This window comes from Megalobrama amblycephala, linkage group LG9 (genome assembly GCF_018812025.1).
Source record: "Megalobrama amblycephala isolate DHTTF-2021 linkage group LG9, ASM1881202v1, whole genome shotgun sequence".
Taxonomy (NCBI): domain Eukaryota; kingdom Metazoa; phylum Chordata; class Actinopteri; order Cypriniformes; family Xenocyprididae; genus Megalobrama; species Megalobrama amblycephala.
In genome coordinates, this window is record NC_063052.1 from 11,384,185 (window position 1) to 11,403,316 (window position 19,132).

Sequence of the window (19,132 nt, forward strand, 5' to 3'; positions counted from 1 at the left end):
GTTTTGTTTTAGTTTGATTATGTTTAGTTGTGTTTGCTGAACACTACAACCCTGCAGATACATTTTCTTCTGGAAAACTCCATCCCTAATATTTGTGCTACAGATAAAATGACCACAAAATGGACTTGTTTTGGTTTGGTTTTGGTTTTTGTTTTGTTTTAGTTTGATTATGTTTAGTTGTGTTTGCTGAACACTACAACACCGCAGATACGTTTTCTTCCGGAAAACTCCACCCCTAACATTTGTTCTACAGATAAAATGACAGCAAAATGGACTTGTTCTGTTTGTTTTTTTTGTTGTTGTTTTTTTTGTTTTTGTGAAACCAGCGCCATTTAAGTGTAAAGGGGTTAGTGGACTCTGGCAAGAAAAGGAATCTTTTTTTGGATGATTTGGCTTTTTGCACGGGAGGTTCATGTGTGAATGCTTGTTTGTTTTCTCTAGAGATGACTTACAGCGAGAATGCTGAGGTGGAACTTTTTGTATAATCTGCACATCAATGACATGATAATTATGTTGTATCACTAAGAGCCTGCTGGAGTATCAGTCCAGAATAAATCCCACCTGAAGGGCTTTTGTATTTAGTCACTCTCAGTCACGCTGTGCCTATATAGACATTAAGATCAGTCGCCCACATTCACGCTCTTAATACACTCATATCTTGCTGCGCTCGTCTCCGCAGGTCATATCATCATTGTCATCGTAAGTATCCTTCTCTTTACATTAGAGCGGATGCATAATGACCAAAGCAATGAAAAGCAGCACTATGAATTCACAATGAACTGGCGTAGTAGTTTTCCAAGGTTCCTGTTTCAGTTTAGTTTGGTGCACGTTACATAATGGATACGGCTTCTGTCAGGATAGATGATGCACGTCTAGGTGGTAAATTTTGATGACTCTGAGGTGTCCTCTATGATTAAACTCACTTTGGTATGTCAGGATGCACACTTCCCCTAATAAGGAATGACAGCTGCTTTGTTGCATGAGGTGCTTGTTATCAGTTTAATTGTTGTAAGAAAGGATTGTCAAACACATTATAGCTTGATGATCACACATGACACACCTTGAATGGCCTGAATTAAATGAAATTAATTTAATTAAATTAAAAAAAAGGTTTTGTAAACCATGGTGTACTTCTTTTTAACTGCCAGAAGTTATAAAATTTTTAATTTATACTGTGTTAAAGAGTATTAGGTTACATTCAAAGAAAAAAATACAATTAACTTAATTTTAAAAAATAATTTTCAACAAATAATTTTTCAAGTTTTTCCTTTGCGTTTTTCACGTACAGACAACAACGTTGTCAAAACAATCCCCGTTCATACGGATCTACAAAAACTATTATAAATGCTGTATTATGCATGCCAGGCCAGTAGTTGGTGATATCACTTTGTAAAGAAACACAAAGTAGACTGATAGACTGCCTATAGAATGAACGCGTAATACACATCTGCATGACGTCACCATTTTCACAAATTCACATTTTTGTAGTTTACATGGAGACGATAAAAACAGTATTTTTTTTTTTAAAACTTGCACTTTAAATCCTGTTTTCAAAAGTTTGCATTTTTAGGTCCCCAAAATGCCATTGTCGTGTAAATGGTGTAAAAAGTTTTCCGTTTTCAGTTGAAAATGATTTAGTGTAAATGGCCCCTTAGTAGCATTAATATAGAATATGAAAACACACTTAGGCTGTTTTTATGCATCAGTGTGGTATTGTCATAGTGTATCTGTATCTGAGGTTTTTTTCCTGGGACATCCTGTATATACTTTGTTGGTTATAATGGAAGGATTCACAAGCGTGCAGAACTTTGCCTTTTTGAGTGGATTCTGTCTAAAACATCTGATTGGCCATTGCATTCACATGATGCTCAACAGATGTGCTGGTCCCACTTTATATTAAGTGGCCTTAACTACTATGTACTTACATTTAAATTAATCATTTGATACTATGCACTTATTGTGTACATACGTTTTTACATTGTACTCATATTTTAAAATCACCTGCATGTAATTACATCTGTAATAAATTTCTATAATTACATTTATAATTACACTGTTGACCCATCCCTTACACCTTACCCCTACACTTAAACCTACCCATACCACCAAAGCTTTCCCTAACCTTACCCGTACCCCACCTCAATAGCAGCAAAAGTGTTTTACAATTCAATATGAACCCAATAAGTACATTGTACTTATTTTTTGATGCAAGTACATTGTAGTTAAGGCCACTTAATATAAAGTGGGACCGACGTGTCTGTGATTGACTACAAAGCTCAACGCTGCAGAAACGTGTTGTAAATAGAAACCTTTGATGCTCTTCACAGAGTACTTGCACAAACACTCACATGAGCGTTTTAAAGCAGCCGACTATCACCGGGTACCGGTATTGCAGAACAGCAGGTATCATCACATTAAATGAACAAGTAGATTTTTGTCAGTACAAAGATTAATTTTGGTGGCCGCCAAAATATTTTCAATGCAGGAAAAACCCTTTTCTGGTACCTGGTTCCATGTGGTCCTTTATTGCAGTGAGTCAAACTTCAAAGTAGAAAATGAACCATCTTTGACACCCTCGTAGTAAGAGAATGTCATTGTTAATGTATTATCATAGCACCCTGAAATTTCAGCGTCAAGGTCCCTGTAATTGTGACTGTCTTTGCTGCAGCAGTCAAAGGGTTGAGAGCATTTAGTGTGGCTTTGCTAACACAATCTGTTCTGATCTACTTTCACGGGGCGTAAATGTTGTGAATGGGATTTGCAACATCTTGAGCTGATGACACAGTGGAGCAATTTGAGATTGGTTATTTGCCACTAAAAGCATGTGACTTATATCTTATATTTTAGAGAATGTTTCAATGTCAGAGCCGTGGCAGGGTAAAACTATTAAAACATGTCTCTTCATTGAAATAAATTTAAAATGTATATATTAATTGAAAAACTTAAACTTAAACAAAAAATTAGAAATGTTGCCTTACTAAACTGAAACAAGTTTAAGCTGAAGCAATACAATTATTAAAGGTGCCCTAGATTATGTTTTTAAAAGATGTAATATAAGTCTAAGGTGTCCCCTGAATGTGTCTGTGAAGTTTCAGCTCAAAATACCCCATAGATTTTTTTTTAATTAATTTTTTTAACTGCCTATTTTGGGGCATCATTATAAACGCGCCGATTTTATGCTGCGGCCCCTTTAAATCCCGTGCTCTCCGCCCACAGAGCTTGCGCTTGCCTTAAACAGTGCCTTAAAGTTTACACAGCTATTATAACCCTCAAAATGGATCTTTACAAAGTGTTCGTCATGCATGCGGCATGCATGCGTCGAATTATGTGAGTATTGTATGCTGTTATATTGTTTACTTCTGATTTTGAATGAGTTTGATAGTGCTCCGTGGCTAACAGGTAATGCTGCACTGTTGGAGAGATTTATAAAGAATGAAGTTGTGTTTATGAATTATACAGACTGCAAGTGTTTAAAAATGAAAATAGCAATGGCTCTCTTGTCTCCGTGAATACAGTAATAACCGATGGTAACTTTAACCACATTTAACAGTACATTAGCAACATGCTAACGAAACATTTAGAAAGACAATTTACAAATATCACTAAAAATATCATGATATCATGGATCATGTCAGTTATTATCGCTCCATTTTTCACTATTGTTCTTGCTTGCTTACCTAGTCTGATGATTTGGTTGTGCACATCCAGACGTTAATACTGGCTGCCCTTGTCTAATGCCTTTTATAATGTTGGAAATGTGGGCTGGCATATGCAAATATTGGGGGCGTACACCCCGACTGTTACGTAACAGTCGGTGTTATGTTGAGATTCGCCTGTTCTTCGGAGCTCTTTTAAACAAATGAGATTTATATAAGGAGGAGGAAACAATGGAGTTTGAGACTCACTGTATGTCATTTCCATGTACTGAACTCTTGTTATTTAACTATTCCAAGATAAATTAAATTTTTCATTCGAGGGCACCTTTAAGTGTAATAAATAAAAACTAAAACTTGATAAACTGAAATAAAAATAAATGAAACCTAAATATCAATAGTTAAAAAAATACAAAAACACTCAACGAAATTACTAAAAAATTAAACTAAAATTAACATAACTAAAAATCTAAAAATAAAAATGAATTCAAAATATTAATAAAATTAAAATAAAAACTAAAAGCAATGGGATTTTTTACATTTTATATATTTTATGTATTTTATTATATTCAATTTTTGTATGCATTTAATGAAAATGTCCTTTAAATTTAGTCAGTATTTCATCATTGTAGTCAATTTTAGTCTGACTGAAATTGCATGGATTTTTAGTTGAAGAAAATAAAGTGCGAAATGATGAAATTGTGTGCCAGACTGTAACAGACTAGCCTGAAATCCTGTCATAATAACATGTAATGAATATACTGAAGTATTAGCTACTTTTTAAACTGAATGTGCTGTGAATCTCCTGTTTGTAGATGATTCAAGCGCAGAGGGCTCAGACGAATCTACTGTGGACCGTAGTTATGTGAAAAAGAAGCTGGAACATGGCTTAACGCGGATCTGGCAGGTAGGGAGCGTGCTCATTCACTTTTTTCTTTCTCTGTTTATGTTCCATTCCTCCATTAGCTTCATGACTCGCCCTCCCACCTCATGTCCTCCTCTCTCTGCCTCCCTCTCTCTGCCCCCAGGACGTCCAATTGAAAGTGAAAGCCTATTTGCTGGGAACAGACATGTCCAACTTCAAGTACGACGACTTCATTGTGGTTCTGGATGTTATCAGCAGGTAGGGACCCACTTCCTCATTAGTGCTAATTGGATTGGCCTGTTGGGACCAACTGTTGGCCAGTTGGGACCTCATGAGAAACTCCCCTAAAGAGAAAACGGGGCCAGAGGGCATCAATGAAACTGCTTGTTCCTCAACAAAAGTCCCTAATCATCCCCATAAACAGGGCTCAATTAAAAGGCCAGTTTGTGTGTGAAATCACAGGCCTCTGTATTGATCCTGCCTCGGGGTCGCTGACTTGTGTGAATAGAGGACACGTGATGTGAAGTGACTCTTTGGGGTTAATTAGGAGAGTGAACCACTTTCGAATTCATTTAATCTTTTTCTCTCATTTGTTTTTCTGTTTTTCTCTCCCAATTGACAGGTTGATGCAGGTAGGAGAGGAATTCTGCGGCAGCAAGTCTGAGGTGTTGCAGGAGTCCATTAAGAGACAAAGTGTGAACTACTTTAAGAACTATCACAGGTGAGATACAATAAACAGCTCAGTTGACCTCAGTCACAATCCGCTCCAGGAGGGATTTAATAAAAATTAAAAAATTAGTTATGCAGGGATGACTAATTTTGTTTGTTCCCCCAACAAAAAGCCAATAAGAATTTTCCATTAACTTGTTATTGCAGAAAATAAGCTTTGTGACCAACCAAATTTCTGATTCTTACATGTTTTGTTCATCAAGATAATCTTCATGAATGAACACAGCTTTTGAATGAATTTTGGAGCCTAAATATAATTGGCAGGAGTAAAAAGCTAAAGGTTGGCTATAAACAAACTACACTGTCGCATTACTTCAACATCAACACCATTAAAGTCAACATGAAATCAAAATTGTCCATTCTTGTTTAAATTGAAATATTGCAGTATTTATTATAAATGATTTATCCGTGAATATCATTAATTTTTAAAAAAAAATCATGTTCCCTCATAATCTTTAATCAAAGTAACTTCCCCTCCCTCTTGCAGCGACATCTCTTCTCTTCTCTGATGATGTGTTTACCGCCACAAGGGCGGGGCAACCTGTCACTCACATGAGATCGACCAATAGCAAACCACAACCATCCAATCAATTCCCAATGGACAAAATGAAGTCCCACCCTACATTTTGTCTTGTTCGAGAAACCGTATCACTCGTATATACGTCACAATGAGAAGAAAACACTATTGCAACTTCCATTTCATGTCGACTTTAAGCTTCTGACAGCTCTTTCAATCTTTATTTAAATCTACAAGCTGAAAAGCTGGAGTTAGAATAGTTTGCAAGAGTGCGCGTGTAGAATAAACATGACAAGGCTGTAAAAGCAGACTACTGAGTAGTCTGAGTAGAGTTTTACTGCTCAGTGTGATTATGTTTAATGTCCCAGACAGTCTCTCTAGTCCCTTTTAGCCACATGGAACCAACCACGTTTTTCAAGACATGCTTAAAAAAAAAATCATGAGTGGAGTATTACTGATGCATCTTATGCAGTAGAATAAATCATGAAAATATCTTGAGCCTGTTCTAACCACAGAACTTATTTCAGGCATTTAACCAAAAACCCATTCAACATGATGGAACGAGAAGTTCAAAAATGCATTTAGTACTCATTCCTACAGCACTCTGTTGTGTCCACTGATAGTGGGGTTTATTTGTACATGATGTCTGCATTGTTTTAGTGCTAAATTGACTAAATTAATTATGCAAATAGGTTAACACTACAAACATGCCTGAAAAATCTGGATTTTGTCAATGTCACAGTGTTACTGTAGTTCAGAAGATAGCATGGCACGTGGTTGCTTGTGGACATCATCTGTATCTGTACTTTGCTAGAATATATCTAGAATGCTGAGTTGTTTAAGAACCTGTCACATACTCGAGCTGGAAAATGTGTTCAGATCTCTGCGTTGTTGCTCAAATGATGAGAGGATAGCCAACCGGGGCTTTGTTTACACTGCTGACAAATTGGATTTGATTTTCAAATCTGATCTACAGGACTGATTGTCCACATTGTCATTGTGCAAGTGTTGAAATCTGATTTTGTGCTCTATATCCAGTGCATCTACATCAGTTGCTATAGTAATGATGTATGTCAAACTAATGCCAAGAGACAACAACTGTGAGGAGCTGTCATTGAGAGGAATGAAAACTGGAAAATTTGCTTCATTTTGCTCATATCCTTCATGACATCTGATCATTGTGCTGAACTCGCAAGATGCATGAAAGAACATAAACGACAAAGTGATTTTACGCTTTCAAGCATAAACTGTCCAAAAAATCGAACTGTTCGGTTCTCCACACGCTTGCACCGCAATTCATCCCAAATCTGACGATGCATCTATAATGTGGTTTGTTGAAAACAACAACATATAAAACAGACAGACTGATTTGGCGAATGTATGTTTCAGTTGATGGACATGCATTCTGGCGCACAAATACTCTCGTGCAAATTCTCTTGCACCTAAACGGACAAATTCACACAAAAATTGTCAACATGCCCATCTTAGCGAGTATCCTAACAAACATAGTAGGTAAGTCTTAAGAGAAAAACGAGACAGACAAGCATGTGTATCACACTGCATTCATACCACCTCGTATTTCCCAGAATCTTGAGATGGCAACACATGCCGTTGTATTCAGAGCTGTTCATGTCCTTGGACTGGGAATTATGCATTTATATGGCACCACTACACTCTAAAAAATGCTGGGTTAAATATGGACAAACCCAGGGATTAGGTTGTTTTCACCCAGCCATTTTTTTCAACCAATTTTGGATTTATTTTTTTAGCCAGCAATATATTAATATAGTACAAGGCATGTTTCTCTCAACCCCAAAGAGGGGCACATTTGTGGGGTATGTTGGGTTAAAGGGCACCCTTTAACCCAACTTGTTGGGTTTGTCCATATTTAACCCAAATTGGGTTGTTTTTAACCCAGCATTTTTTAGAGTGTATCAACGCCTAAATGAATCCACACCGGTCAGGTGGTACAGCGGCCATGTGGTACACATGGGAGCTTTCAGAAAACTCCCTGCTTACAAATTGTAATTACGAGCTCTGCGAGGACGTGAAAGCTTTTTAATAGCCAGAATCTCGTAGTTACAGTAATTACGATAAATTCAAGTATCAGTGTACTGGATCTTTGAATTATGTCTTAAAGGGACAGCAGTCTAATATTCCTGCTCTCTGTCTTTTTAATGTTAATCAAACAACAAAAGACGAAGAAATCTGAAGCGTTCCACCCCTATTACGTATTGAATGTTGTGTAGTTCACTATATGAGGAATGAGTGAGCGAGAAAGAGTGTATTCAGATGAAGTTCAAGTATGGTGCACTTAGTATGCACAAAAAATGCACCCCAAAAAAAAAAAATATATATACTAATGTGATTTGAGCCAGTTACACCAACAAAAATCTTATCGTTACTATCTGTCTGAGCTAAGCCAAAACGTCCATAACCACTGCTTTAGTCAGCAGTACAAAGGCCTTTTCTGCTTGATGAGATGAAGGACATTGAAAGAGGACATCTTACCATTATTTCTGATTATTCAAGCAGTTGGATAGCATCCATAAAGCGATTATCTGTCAGTCCTCTGAATGCTTAATCTCTGCTGTCACTGTGTCGCCATTAACACATTCTGCCATTACAATATATATTGTGCCCTCTGGCTTAGAGGACAAAACTGATCCGTTTTTCCTTCAAGTGCTTTAAATTTGATGCATTTAAAAATATCATGGATTGTAGACACGACTAGAGATGGTATTTCAAATGTCAAACACCCTGCCACCGGCTGCTCTTTATTTGAATTAAGATACCAACTTGTGTTCACGTGAACTGCCGGAATGTTCTTTAGAGATTAGTGATGGACTTTTATAATGTTCCACTTGATGTAGACATTTTGTACAAGGCTGCTGGTATTGACCTTGTCTGGCAGCGGGCCACTTTGACACTCATCGCACTCACTACCTCTAACCTCCTTCAATGATCGACTTTTCCTTGAACCGTTTTTGCCAGCCCATTTCATTTTCAATAAGTTGAATGGCAAAGGGTCTTCATTTGACAAAAGCCAACCTCTTGTCATTTCTCTTTGTACCCCTGCAGAACTCGCTTGGAGGAGTTGCGAATGTTCCTTGAAAATGAAACCTGGGAGTTGTGCCCTGTGAAGTCCAACTTCAGTATTGCCCAGCTCCACGTAAGTCCTAATGCCGCAGATAAGACATTGACTTTTATTCATGGCTGATCTGGACAAACTGGCATATCTGGCAGTCTTTGAGATTTCAAATTTGCATATGAAGATGAGCCGGAGAGTTTTTGTTCGGTGCGTGCTTTGAAACGACAGTCATGAGAGGGCTACAAGCCAAAGGCATATCGATATGCGTTCTTGCATAACAAGCATTGTTCACAGTCAAATTCTTAAGGTAAGCGGGTCAAAAAGTGTTTATCATGTGACCCATTGCAGGAAATGAGATGTGTCTACAGTGGGTGGTTTTTCTAACCAAATAAATGGCGTTTTTGTAGATCATCTTGCTTCATATTTCCCGTCTTGCCGTAACAGGGCGCTTTTATATGCATTTTAAATCTCACGAAAGGCTTGACAACTTGATAAATGAGGGTAAGCATCATCACTGATTGTATTCCAACATAAGCTGTTTTCTCTCCTAGTCAGGGTGTCATACGTCTAAAAACAAATTACACCCTGGAAGCCAAGTATATTCATCCGAGAGTATGTGACGAATAAACCAAAATGCGTCTCTTTCAATTATTATATGCTAAACAGGGTCTTTCGTTCGATAAACTGTTCTCTGATGGACCTTTTACACTGTTTTTGTGCAGAGTATACAGGTATTTTCTCAAAGAATTGCCACTAGTTTGTGTGCTAGAGAAAGCTGGCATTGAAAAGCACATCAGTGAATGGCATAATCAGTGGTGCTATTTAATAAGCCACATTTGCATAATGACTTCTTGCTAGAGCTCTGAATTGCAAAGGGGTTTAACTGAGAAGTTTTAGGTCACTTAGCACTACTGCTCAAAGCTTTTGCACTTTCAACCTTGCAGCTCATTGTTCTTTTTTTTTTTTTTTTTTAATGTAATATTTGCAGAATTATTTAAAGTACATTTTCCAATGAACTAAATGCACCTGTAATATTTAGCAGAACCGATAAAGCTACTTTTCCATCACCTTCTTGGACATTCCATTAAACCTAGTCCACCTAGTTTGTCGTAATAAGCCCGAGGGCTCCACTGATCCTGATGGGAAATAATATTTTGTAATCAAAATGATTCCAGTTTGCATGGCTACACGGAAATGACTAATAATTCGGTATTATTCGGGCCAGACAAGTAATTTGGCGATGTCACTTTGTAAAGAATTACTGAGCGTGTGCACACATACATATTCAAACGTGCATACCTATAGACTAAACACGTAAATGAACGGCAAGAATGCATTAAAAGTCTTCTGTTAAAAAGGTGTCATTTAAGTTAATAATTAACGGAAGTGATTCAATCATAAACTTACTTTAGCTCGATAATAACTTTTTCCTAGAGCTACTGTAAAGTCAAAACAATCTGTCCATTAATTTTGCTATTATCACTGTGAAGCTGCTTTGAAACAATTTGTATTGTTGAAAAGTCTTATGCTCAACAAAGTTGCATTTATTTGATAAAAATACAGCAATACTGTGAAATATTATTACAATTTAGAATAACTGTTTTATATTTTAATATATCTTAAAATGTAATTTATTCCTCTGATGTCAAAGCTGAAATTTCAGCATCATTACGCCAGTCTTCAGTGTCACATGATGCTTCAGAAATCATTCTAATATGCTGAATTTGATGCTCAAGTAATATTTCTTATTATTATTAATGTTGAAAATGGTTGTGCTGCTTAATATTTTTGTGGAAACTGCGATACATTTTTTTTTCAGGATTCTTTTATGAATATAAAGTTCAAAAAACAGCATTTATTTGAAATACAAATCTTTTAGAACATTATAAATGTTGTTACTGTCACTTTAATGAACCCTACAAAATTCTGTGGGCCCACTTTTTAGTTATTTGATCTGTATTATATGAAATTTGATAAATCTATTGTGTTTTCCCCTCTTTTTCAGGAGTTTAAGTTCATGGGTCAGTGTCGTTCTCCCTCAGTATCTCCCAGCAGACAGCCAGAATCCACAGAGCTGGTGGAGCTTTCTCTGTTTGAGCAGTACCTGCAGGGCGGAAATCCTTTTGAGATGCAGATTGACAACAAGGAAGAGGAGACAGAGGATGTCCTGGCTTCTAATGGGGTATATAGTAGTTTCAGCACTAGTTTAAGTCATTCAAAACTTCACAATAACATATAGGTTCTAATTTAAAGGTGCCATTGGAAGTCTTTTTAAAAGATATAATATAAGTCTAAGGTGTCCCCTGAATGTGTCTGTGAAGTTTCAACTCAAAATACCCCATAGATTTTTTTTTTTATTATTAATTTTTTAACTGCCTATTTTGGGGCATCATTAACTATGAGCCGATTTAGGCTGCGGCCCCTTTATATGCTCGCGCTCCCCGCCCACGGAGCTCGCGCTTGCCTTAAACAGAATAAACGAAGTTCACACTGCTAATATAACCCTCAAAATGGATCTTTACAAAGTGTTCATCATGCAACATATCTAATCGCGTAAGTATGGTATTTATTTGGATGTTTACATTTGATTCTGAATGAGTTTGAGGCTATGCTCCGTGGCTAAAGCTAACATTACACACTGTTGGAGAGATTTATAAAGAATGAAGTTGTGTTTATGAATTATACAGACTGCAAGTATTTAATAATGAAAATAACGACAGTCTTGTCTCCTTGAATACAGTAATAAACGATGGTAACTTTAACCATTTAACAGTACATTAGCAACATGCTAACGAAACAATTTACGAGACAATTTACAAATATCACTAAAAATATCATGTTATCATAGATCATGTCAGTTATTATCGCTCCATCTGCCATTTTTCGCTATTGTTCTTGCTTGCTTACCTAGTCTGATGATTCAGCTGTGCACAGATCCAGACGTTAATACTGGCTGCCCTTGTGTAATGCCTTGAACATGGGCTGGCATATGCAAATATTGGGGGCGTACATATTAATGATCCCAACTGTTACGTAACAGTCGGTGTTATGTTGAGATTCGCCTGTTCTTCGGAGGTCTTTTAAACAAATGAGATTTATATAAGGAGGAGGAAACAATGGAGTTTGAGACTCACTGTTTGTCATTTCCATGTACTGAACTCTTGTTATTTAACTATGCCAATATAAATTCAATTTTTAATTCTAGGGCACCATCATTTAAATTACAGTAAATGCCAGCTGTATGGGGAAAAATGTGCCTGATGATGTTTTAATTTATTTAAACAAGCTTTATTTCAAAGACATATTGTTTGTGTCATATCTCATAAAGTAGCCTCTTTTACCTTTCAAAAAATTCATTTATGTTTAGTTTAATTTTTCATTTAATATAATTTGACTCTTTCATCCAATTTATTTTTTTTGTGGCCAAAATTTCAGGCCATTTCCTATACTTGGTTATAGGAAATGGCCTGAAATTTTGGCCACAAAAAATAATTTCCACTAATTTCTAGACCATCTAATCTCTTGATAGCTTCAGAGTCCTTTGTATTTCAGTATTTTCATATAATATTCAACACATTTCTACAATATTTATGCTTGGCTGTTTGGCATCAGGCTTGAGCAAACAAACATTTTATGATGGTTTACAGTTACATTTATATTCTTATTAGATGCTTGCCAAACTGACTGCTGAAAGGGGAAATAAATGGGAGTGAAAATTTGATGCATAAATATTTTGTAACGTTAAGTGGCTCATTGTCCTTATAACTATTGGCAGAGGCCATTACTTCAATGTGGAGACAATAATCATTATTAAAGCTCTGATGTGCTTGGCATCTCTGATGATGCTTCTGTAATGAAAACAAATGCTGTATGTTGATGACAGAAAGTGTGAGCCCTTGGTACAAGTGCTTTTACCCTGAGAGAGCACAAAGTGTTTTGCATATGAGCTCATTGTGTTAAGTATTACATGATGTTTTGTTGGTAACTAGATGCAATGTGAGGCGTCTATCGACTTTACATTCAGTCTTTATCCTTATGGACCAAAGGAGGTGTTTGAGGTTGCATCTATTGAATCTGCAGCACGGATTTGACACTGGTGCATTAATGATACTTTTTTTTTCAATTCAAGCTCTGAACCTTAGAGAATTAAAGGTGCCCTAGAATTAAAAATTGAATTTACCTTGGCATAGTTAAATAACAAGAGTTCAGTACATGGAAATGACATACAGTGAGTCTCAAACTCCATTGTTTCCTCCTCCTTATATAAATCTCATTTGTTTAAAAGACCTCCGACATCTCAACATAACACGGGGGTTATGTTCTCGCTTGTTTTTTTCTTTCTTCTTTTTTTTTTTTAATCTTATTTGTCCCAAAATTTTGAATGTAAATGAATGTTCGGCTGTTATGATTTATGTTTTTTCATTCCGTTTCCTCTCTCGGCAGTATGAGTCAGATGAGCTGGAAAAGAGTGTGTATCAGGACTACGACAGTGACAGTGATGTACCTGAGGAGCTGAAACAAGACTATGTAGATGAGCAGACAGGAGACGCTCCAGTGAAGAGGTCAGTGCTGAGTCATCATCTAGCTGCTCACGTCACACAGTACCACTTCTAGGTTAGTTTAGGTCTAAAATAATTGCCCACAGACAGGTATGCCTGCTATGATTGGCGACACATGTTCAATCAAGTATGAAAATGCATGTTTTTATAAATTGTAGTGTGCTGTAGATTCAGGTCGCTCATGAATCAGTTCATTAACCCAAGGCAAGGTCAGGAGGTGGCAAACTTCTCATTTATGGACTTCATGTTCCCTCTCAGGCAGCTGAAATAGTTGAAATTCACCCTGTGTACTGAGTGAACACAAGCTATCATTAGCCTCTTATCAGGGAGAAAGGCTTTAATTATTTTATGAAGAAAGGGCCCACAAGTCCACAAGGCTCCCGTTTAGAGCCATTCAGAGCTTTGAAGTTAAATAAAATTGTCTCAAGGAGATTGTTAAAATGGCTCCTTTCAGAATTGCACCACGTGGTGGTTTTGCTGACTACATGAGCATTTTTTCCCTGCATTTCCTAATTACTTTTGGCTTGCTCTCCGTGTCTAAGTGTGATAGAAATATCATAAATCAAGAGAATGATTAGGAATGTAATTAAACCGTGAACCCTGATGAATATTTAAAGCCTGTTTGTTCCTCACGAAGATGACTGACAGTTCTCCCTGCAGTAAATCAGCTGCCGCATTACATGTTGTGACACTTCATTGTTAGAGACTTCACATTTTGAGGGATCTAATGTTTTGCATATTTAAATGACATAAGTGTTCTTAAATGTGATGTTGTGACTCCCCCTCACAATCTGTGACTTCAATGCCTGTTTAGAACCCATCCGGAATGTTCAGAGTTCAATGCAAGTAAAGCTCAGTCGACAGAATTTGTGCCATAAGGTTAATTACCAAAGAAATCATTTGGATTTGTCCTTTGTTTTCTTTTTAAAAAAAAAAAAAAAAGCAAAAATGGAGGTTACAGTGAGGTATTTTAATGGAAGTGAAGGGAGACAATTTTAAAAGCAGAAATGTCTAGCTTATTTTAGAAATGCACTTACATTAATTATTCTTTTAAAATGTGTGTATTATTTGAACTGTAGAGCTGTTTCAATCATCATTTTTAGGGTTTATGACATTGCAACAAAGTTGAATATACTATATATTGAGATACATACTATATATTGAGATATACTATTAATTTAATATGCTATATATTACACAGAAAAGGTTAGCAAGCGTTTACAAATCAGCCCCATTCACTTCCATTGTAAGTGCCTCACTGTGAATTTCTGTTTTACAGTGAAAAGGAAAAGGAGGGACAAGTTAATTTATGCCACAAGTGCTGTCAAATTGAGCTTTTTTGTACTGAACCCTGAATATCCAGTAATGCAAATGAAAGAGGTCATATTACGCCCATTTACAACGCCTTTAGTTTGTTTTTTGGGGTCTTCTAGAATAGGTTTTCATGCATATTTGACATTGTTGCAGCACCTCTCTTCCCAGTCTGTCAGTTAACGCTCCTTTTAGTGCCTGTCTCTATCCTGTCTCTTCCAAAACAAACAAACAAACATTGTGCTCTCATTGGTCGGCTGGACCAGTGTGTTGTGATTGGTCAACCACTTCACTTAATGCAACTCAATCAGGCCTCAAATTTTATATATACAGTGGCATGAAAAAGTATGTGAACCCCTTGTAGAATCTGTGAAAATGAGAATTATTTTAATAAAATAAGAGGGATAATAAACAGTGCATGTTATTTTTTGTTTAGTACTGTCCTGAGTAAGATATTTTACATCAAAGATGTTTGCATTTAGTTCACAAGACAAAACAACAGCTGAATTTATTAAAATAACCCCATTCATAAGTATGTGAACCATTGATTCTCAATACTGTGTGTGGTTACCTGATGATCCACGACTGTTTTTATGTTTTGTGATGGTTGTTCATGAGTCTCTTGTTTGTCCTGAGCAGTTAAACTGAGCTCTGTTCTTCAGAAAATTCCTCCAGGTCCTGCAGATTCATCAGTTTTCAAGCATTTTTGCATATTTGAACCCTTTCCAGCAGTGACTGTATGATTTTGAGATTCATCTTTTCACACTGAGGACAATCGAGGGACTCAAACTCAACTATTAAAAAAGGTTCAAACATTCACTGATGCTCCAGAAGAAAACACGATGCGTTAAGAGCCGAGGGGTGAAAACTTTTGAATTCAAATATCAAGGTAAATTGTACTTAATTTTTCTGCCGGGAAACATTCAAGTATCTTCTGTTGGTTCCGAAGGGCAGTACTAAATGAAAAACAATGATATTTAAACAAAATAAGAAAAACTGTGATATCCTCATCCTGTTCAGAGGTTTCACACCCCGACTCTTAATGCATCGTGTTTCCTTCTGGAGCATCAGTGAATGTTTGAACCTTTTTTAATAGTTGTGTTTGAGTCCCTCAGTTGTCCTCAGTATGAAAACACAGATCTCAAAATCCTATAGTCACTGCTGGAAAGGGTTCAAATATGCAAAAGATGCTGGAAAACTCATGAATCTGCAGGAGCTGGAGGATTTTTCTGAAGAACAGAGCTCAGTTTAACTGCTCAGGACAAACAAGAGACTCATGAACAACCATCACAAAACATAAAAACAGTCGTGGATCATCACATTTTCACAGATTCTGCAAGGGGTTCACATACTTTTTCATGCCACTGTGTGTGTATGTATATATATATATATATATATATATATATATATATATATATATATATATATATATATATATATATATATATACCTGTTCTGCAACACTAAAAAGACTGGCTTTGGTTAAATCTGAACCCAGGTTAATGAAGGAAGTGTGTGAATGAGACTCTTCAGTTTTGAAGGTCATTAAACTATAATGCTGATCCTGGATCTTTGTGTCCCTGCTCTGTCCCCCCTTAATCAGCGTGTCCAGAGAGACACTTCGCAGCCGGAAGAGGTCCGACTACAATCTGAACCGAGCCAATGCCCCCATCCTTACCAACACCACCCTCAACGTGATTCGCCTGGTCGGTGAGTAATTGACCTTTGACCTTACACCTGTGCAAGACTGGTGGTACATGATAAAGTTGACCCTAAGCAAGGAACTGCAGTTTGCCCTCTAATTAACAGGCTAATAGCTGAATTACCATGAAATAGGTGCGTACTTAGACTCAGCTGTGTTCTGATACAGCTTCCGGTCATTAACTCCATTCTGAGCATGTGCCTGCTCATCTCTTCAGGTTCATTTGAACGTCTGTTTGACGAGATGAAGGTTACGAGACCATTCATCTATAAATGTTCAGTTGAAAGATGCTGTCATAAACCCATGGGTGCGAGTTTTTCTGTGGTGTTTTGATAAAAGCTTTAAAGTTGTGAAATGGATAACGATTTTAGGCAGTTCGATTTAAAAAAAAAAAAAAAAAATTAACTGGTTAAACACCTACAGCAACATAATCAGTTATTTTGAAGACATCAGTCCCCCCCCCCCTTAAAGGAATAGTTCACCCAAAAATGAACATTTACTCACCCTCGTGTCGTTCCAATCCTGTATGAGTTTCTTTTTTATGAATTATGTCCAATAAATGAAAGTCAGTGGGGTCCAAAACAAGACAGTTCTCAAAATATTTCTATTAAATATGACTCAAGGGCTTTGAATAGGACATTTGCCAATTTGCATTCATATTTCCCTTTCCTAAATCTTTGTGGTTTTATATTCAGTATGTGAGCCTTGTTTGTTTGCTTTTCTTATATATTTCACCTTTTTCATGATTTATTTTGCTTTTATAGGGAAATACATGCAGATGATGAACATTCTGAAGCCCATCGCCTTTGATGTCATCCACTGTGTGTCTCAACTCTTTGATTACTATCTGTATGCCGTCTACACCTTCTTTGGCCGCAATGACATGGTATGCATTTTAAAGCATTGCCGTTCTCCTCCATGTTCGGTGTTAATACTTAACATTATGAAATATTTATTATGTACAAATGGATCCTTGCTGTGCTGTTCATTAGGAAAAGCCTACCGGTACACTCATTGTTTTTCCCTCTAATGTTTGCGAGCCCTATGGGCACTGTTCTATAATTACTTCCATTATCATGTGAGCAAGTGTTTAGGCTTAAAGTTTTTCTCAGGAAGCTGTACTCTAAACATCAAAAAAAGGTGTAAAAGCTGTTCACCATTGAAAGATTAGGTTTGTATATACTATAGTAATTTAACTCTACTGTAACTTCACATATGACTTGCATACACAAATGGATGAATGTGTTTCACTGATCCTTGAAGTTCTGCCTGGAGAAGATCATGTTCAGAATTGCGTAATTTCAACGCAGATCTCTCTATGTAGGCTAGTGTTGTCACACTGCTGTTCTCAAAGCTTTAATAAACACAGCTTCAGGCTAAATGAATTGGCTATCAGTTTTGAAAGCCCAGTCTTCCCAAATAAAATTAGATGGCAGCTCAATTATCCTCATAATTGTCACTCTTTGAGACTCAATAAGCCGTATCTAAAGAGTTTTTGCGTTCGCCACAACAGGAATATATCATAGTTTAGCAGCTCCACAGAAGGAGAGGTTTCTTGCTCCCCAGAGCGATCTGGTTATTTTCTGTGCACTGTCCCAAATGAACTTAGAACTTATGCCACCTAATCTGCCCAAAAGTTATTGGAATAATGAAACTTACAGGGAGTTGCCTTGCCTGCTTTGATTTCCCAGAAGTCTCGCAAGCCGTTGAAGATAAACTCACAAAGATCCCTACTAGTTGCTATGTAGCCTTTTCAGCCTTCTGAAACTCTGGTACCTTCCTCTTGTTCCATACAGGGAAAGTCTTCAAGACCCTGGTTTGCACCCTGATTTCTACAGTTTGAGTCATTGCACTTAAGGTTTGATCCTGTCAACTATATCCTAACATGGGACCCGCTTTTGTCAGACCTTTGTGAAGGAAAGCAACTTTTCAATTATATTATCTGCTGCTCATCCGGATCTGTGCCTCTACAACTGCAAATCAACAAAGTGACTTTCCTTCCTAGATCTCATCCACTCCGAAATCCATTCGAGAGTTTTAGGACTGCTTCCTCTACTTTATAGTGGCATATGGGCCTTTTGAACACTATTGCAGTTGCACTATTGCAATTCCTGGGTGCAGAGAGAGTGACACTGAAGGGGCATCTCACTTTTTTCCATGTGAGCTGGGATCATCTGTTGAAGAAGGCAAGCTTGTTAAACAGCGGTGGAGGCCATAATAAAGCTGTTGGTTGGGGCATTGGTTTGGTAGTGGCATCCCAGGGGTATCTGACTGAACTTGTTAAATCAAGGGCTGCCTGCTGTTCTTAGACTTTCCTGACTCTTTGGGAGCCTTGCAGCCACACTGAGAGTCAAAGATGAAAATTAATGAGATTTTCAGACCTCTTTTGTCTTGCAAACATACCTCAACACCCACATTGTCCAACAACTTGTTTCACCAACTTGTCCACCAACCTTGATTTCCCAGAAGTCTTGCTTGCAAGCTGTTGAAGGTAAACTATCAAAGATACCTTCTAGTTGCTATGTGGCTGTTTCAGCTTCCTGAATCTCTGGTACCTTCCTCTTGTTCTATACAGAGAAAGTCTTCAAGACCCTGGTTTCTACCATTTGAGTCATTGCACTTAAGGTTTGATTATCTTAACATGGGACCCACTTTTGTCAGACCTTTTGTGAAGTAAAGCATCTTTTCAATTATATTATCTGTTG

At 37.1% G+C, this 19,132-nt stretch overlaps 1 protein-coding gene across 2 annotated transcripts in view; it reads left to right on the top strand.

Moving 5' to 3' along the window:
* vps50 (VPS50 EARP/GARPII complex subunit) overlaps positions 1 to 19,132 on the top strand; it is a 169,519-nt gene that overhangs the window by 87,494 nt on the left and 62,893 nt on the right. For both annotated transcript variants that reach the window (XM_048201563.1, XM_048201564.1), the window contains exons 14-21: positions 4,469 to 4,560; positions 4,682 to 4,776; positions 5,141 to 5,239; positions 8,846 to 8,936; positions 10,861 to 11,037; positions 13,299 to 13,417; positions 16,329 to 16,435; positions 17,192 to 17,313. In XM_048201563.1, coding sequence (XP_048057520.1) covers positions 4,469 to 4,560; positions 4,682 to 4,776; positions 5,141 to 5,239; positions 8,846 to 8,936; positions 10,861 to 11,037; positions 13,299 to 13,417; positions 16,329 to 16,435; positions 17,192 to 17,313 — 902 coding nt within the window. The remainder of the gene's footprint in view (positions 1 to 4,468; positions 4,561 to 4,681; positions 4,777 to 5,140; positions 5,240 to 8,845; positions 8,937 to 10,860; positions 11,038 to 13,298; positions 13,418 to 16,328; positions 16,436 to 17,191; positions 17,314 to 19,132) is intronic.